At 43.1% G+C, this 13,678-nt stretch overlaps 1 protein-coding gene across 1 annotated transcript in view; it reads left to right on the forward strand.

Annotated features, from left to right (window-relative positions):
• Nucleotides 1-3,276: 3,276 nt before the first annotated feature.
• The window catches only part of LOC112077380 (PHD finger protein 3-like), a 31,313-nt gene continuing 20,911 nt past the window's right edge, over nucleotides 3,277-13,678 (forward strand). Inside the window, 20 exon segments of the mRNA XM_070441668.1 lie at nucleotides 3,277-3,382; nucleotides 4,062-4,145; nucleotides 4,615-4,877; nucleotides 5,033-5,167; nucleotides 6,707-6,793; nucleotides 6,795-6,881; nucleotides 6,884-6,948; nucleotides 6,951-7,045; nucleotides 7,047-7,264; nucleotides 7,416-8,043; nucleotides 8,258-8,405; nucleotides 8,688-8,831; nucleotides 9,427-9,481; nucleotides 9,701-9,824; nucleotides 10,702-10,858; nucleotides 11,310-11,334; nucleotides 11,337-11,422; nucleotides 11,847-11,991; nucleotides 12,481-12,609; nucleotides 12,836-13,136. Coding sequence (XP_070297769.1) covers nucleotides 4,640-4,877; nucleotides 5,033-5,167; nucleotides 6,707-6,793; nucleotides 6,795-6,881; nucleotides 6,884-6,948; nucleotides 6,951-7,045; nucleotides 7,047-7,264; nucleotides 7,416-8,043; nucleotides 8,258-8,405; nucleotides 8,688-8,831; nucleotides 9,427-9,481; nucleotides 9,701-9,824; nucleotides 10,702-10,858; nucleotides 11,310-11,334; nucleotides 11,337-11,422; nucleotides 11,847-11,991; nucleotides 12,481-12,609; nucleotides 12,836-13,136 — 2,867 coding nt within the window. The 5' untranslated portion in view covers nucleotides 3,277-3,382; nucleotides 4,062-4,145; nucleotides 4,615-4,639.

Consider the following 13,678-nt stretch of genomic DNA (forward strand, 5'->3'; position numbering starts at 1 on the left):
GATTGTTCTTATTTTCCTAAATTAAGTTGGAAAAATATGATCGAGCAGCAGTGAGGGCTCTTCAATACTGCACGGTACTGTCTTTCCAAGCTAGTCGGAAGAGCTCGGGTATTTTCTGTATACCAGGGAGCTAGTTTCTTATGACAAATGTTTTTAAGTTTTTAGGGGTGCGACTGCATCTAGAGTATTGCGCAAGGTTAAATTGAGTTCCTCAGTTAGGTGGTTAACTGAGATAGAGATAAAGAACAGATATAGATATAGAACAGACAGAAATAGAGAACAGATATAAAACAGATAGAGATATAGGACAGATAGAGATATAGAACAGATAAAAATATAGAACAAATAGAGATAAAGAACAGATATAGATATAGTACATATATAGATATAGAACAGATAGAGATATAGAACAGATATAAAACAGATAGAGATATAGGACAGATAGAGATATAGAACAAATATAAAACAGATAGATATAGAACAGATAGAGATAAAGAACAGATATAGATATAGTACATATATAGATATAGAACAGATAGAGATATAGAACAGATATAAAACAGATAGATATAGAACAGATAGAGATATAGAACATACAGAGATATAGAACAGATATAGAACAGATATAAAACAGATAGAGATATAGAACAAATCAGTGGCGACCCGTCATTCAGTGCACCTGTTTTGAGCCCCAACTGTTTTGCTAAAACTGTTTAGCACATATGGAATCATGTAGTAACCAAAAAAGTGTTAAACAAATCAAAATAGATTTTAGATTTGAGATTCTTCAAATAGCCATCCTTTGCCTTGATGACAGCTTTGCACACTCAAACTGAAGGAAAAGCAGCCAACAAGTGATCATCATATATGGGAACTCCTTCAATGCTGTTGGAAAAGCATTCCAGGTGAAGCTGGTTAACCTCTCTTGGGTACGTGAGACGTTACGCGTCCCACCTCTTCAAACAGCCAGTGAAAACTGCTGGGCGCTAAATTCAAATACAGAAATACTCATTATAAAAATTCAGAAAAACAAAACATATTTTACATAGGTTTAAAGATTAACTTCTTGTGAATCCAACACGGTGTCAGATTTTAAAAATGCTTTACGGCGAAAGCATACTTAGATTATTTGAGAACATAGCCCAGCAGACAAATCATTACAACACGTAACCAGCCAAGTAGAAGAGTTACAACAAGTCAGAAATAGAGACAAAATGAATCCCTTACCTTTGATGACCTTCATATGGTTGCACTCAGCAGACATTCATTTACTCAATAAATGTTCCTTTGTTCGATAAAGTTCTTTATATCCAAAAACCTCGTTTTGTTCACGCATTTTCTTCAGTAATCCACAGGCTCAAACGCAGTCAAACAGGCAGACAAAAAAATCCAATTGTATCCGTAAAGTTCATAGAAACATGTCAAACGATGTTTATATTCAATCCTAGGTTGTTTTAGCCTAAATAATCGATAATATTTAAACCGGACAATAACGTCGTCAATATAAAATGTAAACAGGAAAGGGCACTCTCTCGGTCTCCGCGCATGAAAAGCTCTTGTGACACTTTAGGGTCCACTCATTCAGACTGCTCTTACTTCCTCATTTTTCAGAATACAAGCCTGAAACAATTTCTAAAGACTGTTGAACATCTAGTGGAAGGCATAGGAACCTGCAATTTGAGTCCTAAGTCAATGGATACTGTAATGGCATTGAATAGAAACTACATTACAAAAACAAACTACACTCCCGAAGGATTTTTCCGATTTTCACCTGCAATCATATTCTGTTATACTGCCAAGACACTTATTTATAACAGTTTTGGAAAATCTTAGAGTGTTTTCTATCCAAATCTACCAGGTATATGCATATCATTATCTTCTGGGCCCGAGAAGCAGGCAGTTTAATTTGGGCATGCTTTTCATCCAAAATTCCGAATGCTGCCCCCTACCTAGAGAAGTTAAGAGAATGACAAGGTGTGCAAAGTGTCAAGCTGTCATAGGCAAAGGGTTGCTACTTTGAAGAATCTAAATCAATTTTTGATTTGACTACATGATTCCATATGTGTTATTTCATTGTTCTAATGTCTTCACTATTATTCTACAATGTAGAAAATAGTAAAAATAAAGAAAACCCCTGAATGAGCAGGTGTGCCCAAACTTTTGACTGGTACTGTACATTTTACCTCAATTACCTCAACTAACCTGTGCCCCGCACATTGACTCTGTACTGGTACCCCCTGTATATAGCCTCGTTACTGTTATTTATTGTTGGTCTTTAATTATTTATTATTTTTCTTTTTCTTAATTTAGTAAATACTTACACTTATTTTCTTCAACTGCATTGTTGGTTAAGGGCTTGTAATTACGCATTTCACTGTAAGGCCTACACCTGTTGTATTCGGCGCCTGTGACAAATACAATTTTATTTGACTTGGTGGTGCACATGTAGCCTTTGCTTGTTTTAGAGAAATGTAATCACCGAATATTGTAAGCGCTTTCATTGTCTGCTATATGCGTTGACCACCGGAGGGCTCCCCTCTGACCCTGGTTCGTCTCTTAGTTCAATGTACTTACTGAATTGTTCTGGCCACTGTGCTTCTGCTTACTATTTGGGTACTGCGATTAGGCTACTGAAAAATGAATTCCTGCTGATGTAAAAGGGCTTTGTTGCTTGATTGATGATCAACACTGTACTCTGTACTCCACGCAATGTTGACGCCTGTTGCGTGGGCCATTGTAAACACGAGGCATGTGACACCAACGTCACTTGCCCGAGTAGCCACAAAAATAACAATGAGACAAATATTTCACCAGATGTATAAATGTGAAGCATCCGCTTGGCATTTCCACTCACTACCAACTATGGTGGAAAAAGGAAGCCAGTGGCCGGCAGTGGAGAAGATGGTTTTTGACCGATATTCTGGAAATGTTCTCTTCAATGAAACATTTAAATACATTTTTTCTCTTCCCAAAACTAGAAATTTGTAAACTTTACCTTCTGTCAAAGTTTCCAAAAAATTGCGTTGTTCAGAAGGAGTGCTCGGGCAATTTAGTTTTTGTACACGCGCTCTTCACAGAGTAGGCGTTCCCCAACGGAAATATGTAAATACATGCTGGAACGAGCAAATAGGATCTTGCTAGTTCGTTCTTGGCTCTGCCCCTCCTCCTCTTGTTCTGTCCACTGTGACTCATGAGTTCCCATTGAAAGCGACAGGCTGTGGTCTATCTTGGGTTAGTTATTAAACTCTTCGGAGTAGCTTTGCAGGAGGCAGGGGCGAATGCGGCGGTGCGCAGCGAGGAAGTGTCGGGGATTTAGCTAAAACAGTGTGTAAAGCTACTAGAATCGCTTCGTAATGCAGTGGCGTTGACACAGTAGAGAAATGTAAGTGTCATTTATACATTTATCTCGCTGTGAATATTGAAATGTCCTCAGTGGAGGCGTCCAATGAGACGAATTGGGGGGCGTGATCAGTGGTGCTAGGTTAGCTGCAGGCTACAAACAAACTCGCGGCCTATCATGTTCCTCGCTGCTGGTAACTAACTAACATGTACAATTGCTAGCTTCCCTATTTTATTTTTTAACGAGCCTATTTCTATAGGCTATGATTTGTTGTGCATGCTTAACTAACTACATGTATTATGTGGTTGTACAACCAAGTAGCTAAGTATTTCGTTTATGGGAATGGTGCTTTTAAGTAAAGCTTATCATGTCGCTGTCAGTCAGGCCTGCACGAGCTTGTTTGCCAGCTAGCTAAGTAGTAACTGGTTAGCCAATATGTTTAGCTGCAGTTACAGGAGTAGCCTAGTCTAACTTTACAACGAAGGCTGCCATGCTTATGGCACAGATGCATCCATTGGTAGCATCAACTAGCAATCATAAAGATGAAGTAGTTTTGGCGCAAATGTATAACATGTACTGAGGGCTAGGATATACGTTACGTTAAGGTATGCTAGCTAGCTGGATTGTTATGCTAACTTGAAGTAGCTAGCTGCTAACGACCCCTAGCTAGTGCACCAGTCTGCATCTGATTCCTCCACTCTGATGAAAGTTTTGGTTTTAGACTCTTTCTAGATATCATAACGGAGCTAAACACATTGTGTTTGCAGTCCTGTAATGAAGTTATCTGGAGCTGTCAGTCCTGACAGTAAGTATTAGCTAATTTCTCATTTAATTTGCTACCTAGCTAGCAACGTCATATAATTTAGCAAGGTAGCCTAGCTGGCTAGCTAACTGATGTTCTTCTGAAATATTTTTCGTTTATTAGGATCCTCATTAGCTATTGCTCATTCAGCGGCTATCTACTCTTTCAGCCATTCTTGTCTGCCCCAAGTGTCCAACACATGTCCAGTGTCATCCACCATTGATTGTTATTGAATAATGGTAGTTAACTTTAGCTTGTCAATGTTGCATTTGMKGCACGGGAACTGTTTTTAGAAATGCCATGAAAGTGAATGTACTAGCTGTCTTGCCTACATGGCTGTTGACTCCTTCTGTATAGGGAACCTATTTGATATGGAGTGTCTGAAGATTGAAATAGATTGTTCTGAATCTGAGCCRTCTCTGTTGTCTACTGTAGCCTATGTTATTAATACCCTATCCTCTTATTCCTGCAGAGCTGACAGGAAGGGAACAGCATTCATGGATGTAGTGGACACTTTCAACCATTTGATTCCCAGTGACCAGTTGGATGACTCCTTGCTGATAGGGCAGAACTTGGAATGTGAAGCAAGTAATGACTTTGGAACAGGTGTCGACCAGCTGGGAGACTCACTGAGGAACATGCTTAGTGATAAAGATCCCATGTTTGGATCTGCAAGTTCACACTTCAATATCTTAGATAATGAAGACGCCAACTTCCAGATCGCYGAAGCAACAGGTATTTGTAGTCCGAATTACTTTTGTACGACTTCAATTGACAGTACAAGCTAAGTCGACGGGTGTTTATAGAAACCACAATTTGTAACTACTGATGTTTGTTAATGCTTCTAAAATAAATCGAAGTTATTTCATCTCTAATCTTCTCTCCCCCAGTAGTTGCAGATCTTGATGTTGGTGCAACAGAGGGTATCCTCGGTACCGCTGCTGGTGGGTTGGTTGGTACAGAGACTTCGCCAGTCAAACGGTCTGTTGGCAGACCCAGGAAATACGCATTAGGAGTTACCCCAGGTTAGCAACAATTCCGTTTTACAATGGAGTGTATTTTATGTATATATTCTTTTTGCGCTGTTATGTAGTGACAGGCAAGTGGGAGAAACAGTTTGAAGGGTTGGAGCGGGGAGACAGGCAGGTGGGAGAAACAGTTTGAAGGGTTGGAGCAGAGAGACAGGCAGGTGGGAAAAACAGTTGAAGGGATGGAAGTGGGGAGACAGGCAGGTGGGAGAACAGTTTGATGGTTGGAGCAGAGAGCCAGGAGTGGGAGAAACAGTTTGATGGGTTGGGGCAGAGAGACAGGCAGGTGGGAGAAAAAGTTTGAAGGGTTGGAGCGGAGAGACAGGCAGGTGGGAGAACAGTTTGAAGGGTTGGAGCGGAGAGACAGGCAGGTGGAGAAACAGCTTGAAGGGTTGGAGCGGAGAGACAGGCAGGTGGGAGAAACAGTTTGAAGGGTTGGAGCGGAGAGACAGGCAGGTGGGAGAAACAGTTTGAAGGGATGGAAGGGGGAGACAGCCAGGTGGGAGAAACAGTTTGATGGTTGGAGCGAGAGACAGGCAGGTGGGAGAACAGTTTGATGGGTTGAGCAGAGAGACAGGCAGGTGGGAGAAACAGTTTGAAGGGTTGGAGCGGAGAGCAGGCAGGTGGGAGAAACAGTTTGAAGGGTTGGAGCGGAGAGACAGGCAGGTGGGAGAAACAGTTTGAAGGGTTGGAGCAGAGAGACAGGCAGGTGGGAGAAACAGTTTGAAGGGTTGGAGCGGAGAGACAGGCAGGTGGGAGAAACAGCTTGAAGGGTTGGAGCGGAGAGACAGGCAGGTGGGAGAAACAGTTTGAAGGGTTGGAGCGGGAGAGACAGGCAGGTGGGAGAAACAGTTTGAAGGGTGGAGCGGGGAGACAGGCAGGTGGGAGAAACAGTTTGATGGGTTGGAGCGAGAGACAGGCAGGTGGGAGAAACAGTTTTGAAGGGTTGGAGCAGAGAGACAGGCAGGTGGAGAAACAGTTTGAAGGGTTGAGCGGAGAGACAGGCAGGTGGGAGAAACAGTTTGAAGGGTTGGAGCGGAGAGACAGGCAGGTGGGAGAAACAGTTGAAGGGTTGGAGCGGAGAGACAGGCAGGTGGGAGAACAGTTTGAAGGGTTGAGAGAGAGACAGGCAGGTGGGAGAAACAGTTTGAAGGGTTGGAGCGGAGAGACAGGCAGGTGGGAGAAACAGTTTGAAGTTGGCGGAGCGGGAGACAGGCATGTAGGTAGGAGAACCGTTTGACGGGTTGGAGCGAGGATTGAACCTTGGTCTCTGGTGGGGAGAGGACTTTATGTCAATAGGACTACACTGGGAGCATTACTGTGATTAATACTAAATACAGCTATTATCATTAAACAAGATAGGACACATAAATACGAAGCCATGCAAATACATGGTAACCCCACCCTTTCATTTTCCTAGTATGAAAGTTGATGTTGTCACAGATTTTAATTCACTTTGGTTGCCTTATTGTGTTTATATTGTCAAATGAGAATTGTCAGAGAGTGACGCTCCAATTTCCATCTCTTAAATTCCAGAGCGAAGTGCAGGCAGGGGTCTTCCAACAACAAAAAGCCCCGGGAACCTGGGAGACCTAGAAAGAAGTCCACACTGAGTGAGAAGATCACAACTGTGATGAATTAAGGAGAGAGCTTCACCTGGGTGGCGGCAGGGTGAATATCAACGACCTTGACTTGGGCTCATCAATGAACCCGTCGTTGTGTTACAGAGGTTAACGGTCACTTTCGGGGGTTTCAAAATCGAGCTTCTCCCGGGCCCTCCTTTACCGCTTTCACATCAGCTGAAAACACTGAGGAATGTTATGAGGATGGCTCGCTGTACGGTGAAGGGATGGAATACACTATGGTGCAAGAGGAACGTTCACAATACAGAATCCACTGCAGGGAGTGGAGGGGGCGTGGGCGCTGCTCAACTCTTCGTGAAGTACTGTGCTGACGACTTGCCTCTAGGGCTAGGACCTTACGTCAACCCCAATGAGGTTCAGGCCTCCAATGGGGCGCTTCCAGGTAGTCCTTGCTTGGTCGAGACCAAACTTGATGACCAAAGTGATTCTCAGAAGCCTGATCCAGCGAGGTGAGGAAAGATGCCAGCATCAAGAAAGCAGCGCAGCAGCACCTGCCAAACAGCAAAGTTCCTACCACTAATAATCCAGCCAAAAAGCAGCAGCCCAAGCTGAGCTGTCAGCACTGTGTCTCGGCTAAGAACAAGCACCTGGTAGCTGGTAAGGGCCAAAGGAACCCAACAACACGCCCTGGGGAAGAAGCTCCACCAGAGAGGCAACATGCACAAGATGGACGAAATTAAAGCAAACAAGTCATCATGTCCTTGAAAAGGGGCCTAAGATTCAGAGGACGCAAGACGGACGTCCTGGGAAACTAAAGCAGAGATTACCTGACACGGGCCGCGGCGGTCCGGTCAAAAAAACACTGCCGTCTGGAAAGCGTCCTCCTGGTATGTCGCCAGGGACGACGATTACAACCAAACCGTCTAACTCTTACGTGGCCGACACCCAACCACAACCCCAGTTTGGATGGACACCATGTAAACGTGCCAATCCTCAGAAGGAGACATCGGAGGAGGAGAAGGAGGAGGAGCAAGACGAGCCTAAAGTGAAGAAGCCAGACAAGTGTCTTCAGAAACAGAGAAGCAGGAACGTCAGCAGAAGCATCTCCGTGGAGGAACCACAGCTCTTCATCCCCGACAACGCTCCTGCCGTCGCGAAGAAGGAAACCAGTGAGGAAGAACAGGCTAAAGAATCCGGGAAGGGACCAGAAAAGGAACCCGCAAATAGTGAGACCGTTGTGTGGGATCCAAACAAGAACTGTGGATTGTGCAATAAACCTCATAGTAACAAGTAAGAGTTGTGTTCTTTACATACCAAAGAGATTAGAGTTGAWTATACAATGTAGTACTTAAGCTACATTGTAAACCTGTTATTACTAAGTTGTTACATCTCAGGCTAAATTACCACAATGAACATGTAGAATATTCCCTGGGAAGTGAGCTCGTGTTCTTTTTAAACAGGTTTGTTTTGTGCATCCGTGTCTGTGTGTTTTTGTTCTGTTCAGGTTCATGGTGGGCTGTGGGCACTGTGATGACTGGTTCCATGGGGACTGTGTTGGTCTGGACCTGGCCAAGGTGAAGCAGATGGAGGGGGGGGACCAGGAGTATGTCTGTCTGCAGTGCTGTACCAAGGACCAGTACACCACCACCAAGGTCTGTTGATGGATTTYTACTRCACTAGGAGTGGGTTWAGATCTTAATGGACTTTTTAATGGAGGAGGGAGTATATTTCTCTGAAGTGCTGCAAGGTCAATGGATTGATTTTAAGTTGCACTAGCTCAAAGTTTATTTTAACTTGTGGTTTGATTTTAAGTTGCACTAGCTCAAMGTTTATTTTAACTTGTGGTTTGATTTTAATGTRTGGTGTCCTGAAAAGACAAAAATAATATWGATATTAATAATAATATTTCATGTTATTTATCTTCTCCTCATTAGGAGCCAGGTGGTGCTGGGCAGGKGGAGKCCAGGACAGAGGGACAGCAGAAGCCCTCTGAGACCCAGGACAACAAGATGGCCGCAAAGCAGAAACAGCCATCCCCACATCCTGTCACCTCCGGGGGAGTCAGGCCCTTCAGAAAGGTAAGGTTCACTCTGCTAGTAGTCTGCAATGCATGCTTTATTTWWWAWWWWMWTTTGTACATTTAATGTAGGCCTGAATACAGGATAARAATATTATAATAATCTTAAATGGAGCTRTAACATATCRGATTACCATCGGGTCAGTGCATATTTATGATATTAAAGCCTATGAGAAGAGATTGGATGATAAACCTTTATGCATATTATCTGTTGTCAAAATCTTACATTTAACACAAATGTTTTAGAAGCATATTTTCAACAAGCCTACATTGATTAAATGTAGTGGTGCGATGTAGTCCTCTTCAGTTTATTCAGCTGATATGTATGAAAGCCAGTGTTGGCACACTCAAGGCTTGGTTGACCTCTTTTCACTTCCTCTTTATTCCCTGCATGTGTACACATGGATGGAAGGGTGTTAGGTTACCTGGTGATTCTATTCAACTCTGTCTTAAGGACATTTTAAAATGGTGGTTATGTTTTCAGCACCAGATGCACAACCCCTGCCCAACAAGAAAAACAAACATTTTATAGACAATTGAATTTCTAGATTATTTTGAATCTCACTGAGGCGATATTCTGTGTCTCACTCTAACAGGACTCTGTGGAAAGAAAACAGTCGACTGAAGTCAAAGATTCAAATCAGAAATCAGGTGTGTTGTGTGCTTCTACATTCTGCTGTCCATGTCCCTCACAGGAGTCGTGTTCAGTAGGCATGAAACTGTAAAAGGGGAGGGAAATATGAATTTGTCCAATAAGAAACGCTTGTTTTCCATTGGAAAAAACCATTTAAAATGTTTTACTACAAGGTGCCCTAATGAACATGCCCTACTCTGCGACGTCTCCTACTCTCTGTGGCTGTGTCCCGTTAGGAGTGTCAGTCAAACAGGAGACCAAGAGGCCCAAGGTGTCGTCTCCCTCCTCTAAGAAACCCGTGTCTGTTGACCAGATCAGACGGAGCGTCCGTGACGCCCTGAAGGACATCCTCCTRAAGAGGTAATTAAACATGTTATAACAGTAACTTAACAACATTATAATCTGTTTAGTCTAATAACCATTATAACAGTCTGGTGATGCACTACATGGCCAAACGTATGTGGACACCTGCTTGTCGAACGAAAAAAACATTTGTGTATGGACCTCGCTTTGTGCACGGGGGCATTGTCATCTGAAACAGGAAAGGGCCTTCCACAAAGTTGGAAGCACTGAATCGTCTGAATGTCATTGTATGTTGTAGCGTTAAGATTTTCCGTCACTGGAACTAAGGGGCCTGGGCCGAACTATGAAAAAAAAGTCCCAGACCATTATTCCTCCTCCACCAAACTTTACAGTTGCCCCTATGCATTGGGGCAAGTAGCATTCTCCTGGCACCCAGCAAACCCAAGTTCCAGAGTCCAATATCGGCGAGCTTTACACCACTCCAGCCGACGTTTGGCATTGCACATGGTGATGATAGGCTTGTGTGCGGCTGCTCGGCCATGGAAACCCATTTCATGAAGCTCCCGACGAACAGTTCTTGTACTGACGTTGCTTCCAGAGGCGGTCCCACTTGGTAGTGATTGTTGCAACCGAGGACACGATTATTACACGCTACGTGCTTCAGCATGTTGGAAAGCATGTTGGAAAGGTGGCATCCTATGACGGTCCCATGTTGAAGGTCACTGAGCTCTTTAGTAAGGCCATTCTACTGCCAGTATTTCCCTGTGGAGATTGCATGGCTGTCAGCAACAGGTTTGGCTGAAATGGCAGAATCCATTAATTTGAAGGAGTGTCTACATACTTTTGTCTATGTAGTGTATCTGCCTGTAGAGAAGGGTGGTGATCCTCTATATTCCTCCTGTGTAATCCTCTATTGTGCCCTACATTGTCTCAGGCTGAAGGAGTCTGATTTCCAGGCGTCACCAGAGAAGGCTGCTGAGGTGGCCAAGAAGACTGAGAGAGAGCTGTTTGCCTTCTACARAGACACAGACTGCAAATACAAGAGCAAGTACCGGAGCTTGATGTTCAACCTCAAAGACACCAAAAACAATGTAAGTCGTTATGTTAACACATTTTGATGTAATGAATTCTCTTAGAGACAATACTGATTCTTCTGATACTGACATTTTATGGACATTATACTGGATTTTGTCCCAGCTTGTAGTAGGTACTTGGTCTCGAAATTATATGCGTTTTGAACGTTAAGTACATGAACGTATACAACAACGTTTTGATATCAGTTCATCTAGCTATGTGGACTTTATAACTTGGGCACAGCCAGAAGAGGACTGGGCCACCCTCATAGCCTGGTTCTTCGCTAGGTGTCTTCCTAGGTTTTGACCTTTCTAGGGAGTTTTCCTAGCCACCGTGCTTCTACACCTGCATTGCTTGCCTGTTTTAGGCTGGGTTTCTGTACAGCACTTTGAGATATAGCTGATGTACGAAGGGCTTTATAAATACTTTTGATTTGATATAAATGGCTTTATAACTTGTGTATTTCAGGTGTTATTCAAGAGGGTTCTGAAAGGGAGATTTCTCCTGGCACTTTGATAAGGATGAGTCTGAGGAACTAGCCTCAAAGGACTGGCTGCATGGAGACGAGAGAGACTCGACACGTAGTAACACTAAAACACCACCTGCCCAACACTGAAACACACTGCCTGTCCGCCTTCAAGTATTTGACTAATTCTCTAAGGACAGGTTTCCCAGACAGATTCATCTTAATTCTGGACTAATAGGACTTTCAGTGGAGAGCCCTATTGCGTGTGTTTTTAGTCCATGACAAGGCTTCATCTGTCTGGTAACCTGCCTAAAAACACTGTATAGAAAAGGCATTGTAGAATGAAAGTAGCTTACCTAATGGTTGATCACACCTCCCTGTAAGTTAAACTTAGTCATCATACCAAATCATATTGATGTATCGTTGACAAGTTAAAACGGTTTGTGTGACTGAACTATCAATGACCTTTCACCAAAATGGACTGTGATCATTGCTCCATCTGTGTGAGATTCATTCACCAATATGTTCCTCCCCCCCAGACGATTGAGATGATTGAGAAGGAGCAGAGAGAGGTGGAGAGGCGACCCATCACCAAGATCACACACAAAGGAGAGATAGAGATTGAGAGCCAGGAGTCTGGGAAGGAGCCAGAGGCCATAGAGCCGGAGGTAAGACACAGCTCATGTGAAGAAACACACATTTCTTGTTCAAGTGAGTGCTGGTCCTTTTTAAATTTTTTGTGATTTCTATTTTGGGTTGTAGAATAGTTAGTGGTCAAGGTAGGGGCTGTTACTGTGACCGGTGTTACGCACCGCTCTAGCCATAGTCTTATAACGTAGAAGCTGGGTTAATAAGGGACAGACAGACAGGCCACACACTGCAGATGTTCTGTTAACACCTTTATGGACCGCCTGGATTATTGGTTCAACAGGATTTAGAGTTGAGTATGTCTCTTCCTAAGAAATAGTTCAATACTTTTTTTATAATTTTCGGGTGAATCTCAATTGTATTTACTCAAATTAACACGCCCTGGTCTATCTTGCCTCCTCATGCATCAGAGAGGACAATGAGGTCAAGGAAATACAATTTATCCAGTTGTGTCTATACATTTCTTATGAACTCTCACTGTTGTTGTTTGAACTCTTCCAGCCAGAGCCTGTGGCTGCTCCAAAGTGACAGAGGAGCCAGTGGAAGTTCCCCAAGAGAAGACGTTGTCGACAGCAACCGAGAGCCAATATTTTCAAGATACAACCAGTCTGCATAAGACTCACCTGTTTGACCTCAACTGTAAGATCTGCACAGGTAGGCCCTGATTCTGTTCTTTCAGTTTCTGCTTTTATTTTGAAGGATAGTGGAAGTACTTAGATATGTGTTGATGCTTGATCAGATAGAATGGAAGTAGAGGGGAGATGGATTAGGAGGAGAAGAGGTAAACACGCCAAATGAGCCCCAAACTCAGGATTTGTGGCTTTAAGTCAAGTCTTACCAGTGGTTTTCTATTGGACTAATGGAATTGTAATTCGTGAAGGTCGTATGGCTCCACCTGTGGAGGAGGCTCCTACCAAAGTGGTGAAAGTGGCCACTAGTGTAGTGAGGAGACGGTCTGCTACCAGCACTACAGAGGCAGTGACCAASAACACACMGTCTACTACCACTACCTCCAGCACTACAGAGGGACAGACCAAGAACACACTGTCTGCCACCACTACCTCTACAGAGGAAGAGACAACCTCCTCCTCCTCCTCATCTGCTAAGGACGACGACCTTCATCTCAAAGTCCTAGAGGAGAGCCTCCTCAGCGCCAAAATCATCTCCAACTATGAGAGGAGGTATGTGGATCAATCAGTCAATTAGCCAGAACATCCAGTCAGCCAGTCAGTCAGTCAGTCATCCCTGTTTACATCTGCAAATGTTTGTCATTTTCCAGTAACACAGCCTACAACCCAAAGATAAGGCAAAGCACTGTGGCCATATTGTACTTCATCATTCTTGTCCTGGTGATAGAATCACAAAGGCTATCAATGTAATTGTCATACAAAAAATAACATACAAAGGAAAGCGGTGTTGAGCCATTGTAAATGTATTTAGAAAATAGACAACACCAAACCTACTCATTCCAGGGTTTTTCTTTGTTTTTACTATTTTCTACATTGTATAATAATAGTGAAGACATCAAAACTATGAAATTATGTTTTAACCAAAAAAGTGTTAAACAACAACTTTAGAATAACCCTGCACTTAATTCTGGTTTATTGGTCATTTAATAATTATATACAGTACCAGTCAAAAGTTTGGACACACCTACTCATTCAGGGTTTCTTTATTTGTGCCATTTTCTACATTGTAGAATAAAGAAGAGAAGACATCAAAA

The sequence above is a fragment of the Salvelinus sp. IW2-2015 genome, unplaced genomic scaffold (assembly GCF_002910315.2).
Source record: "Salvelinus sp. IW2-2015 unplaced genomic scaffold, ASM291031v2 Un_scaffold4504, whole genome shotgun sequence".
Taxonomy (NCBI): Eukaryota; Metazoa; Chordata; class Actinopteri; order Salmoniformes; family Salmonidae; genus Salvelinus; species Salvelinus sp. IW2-2015.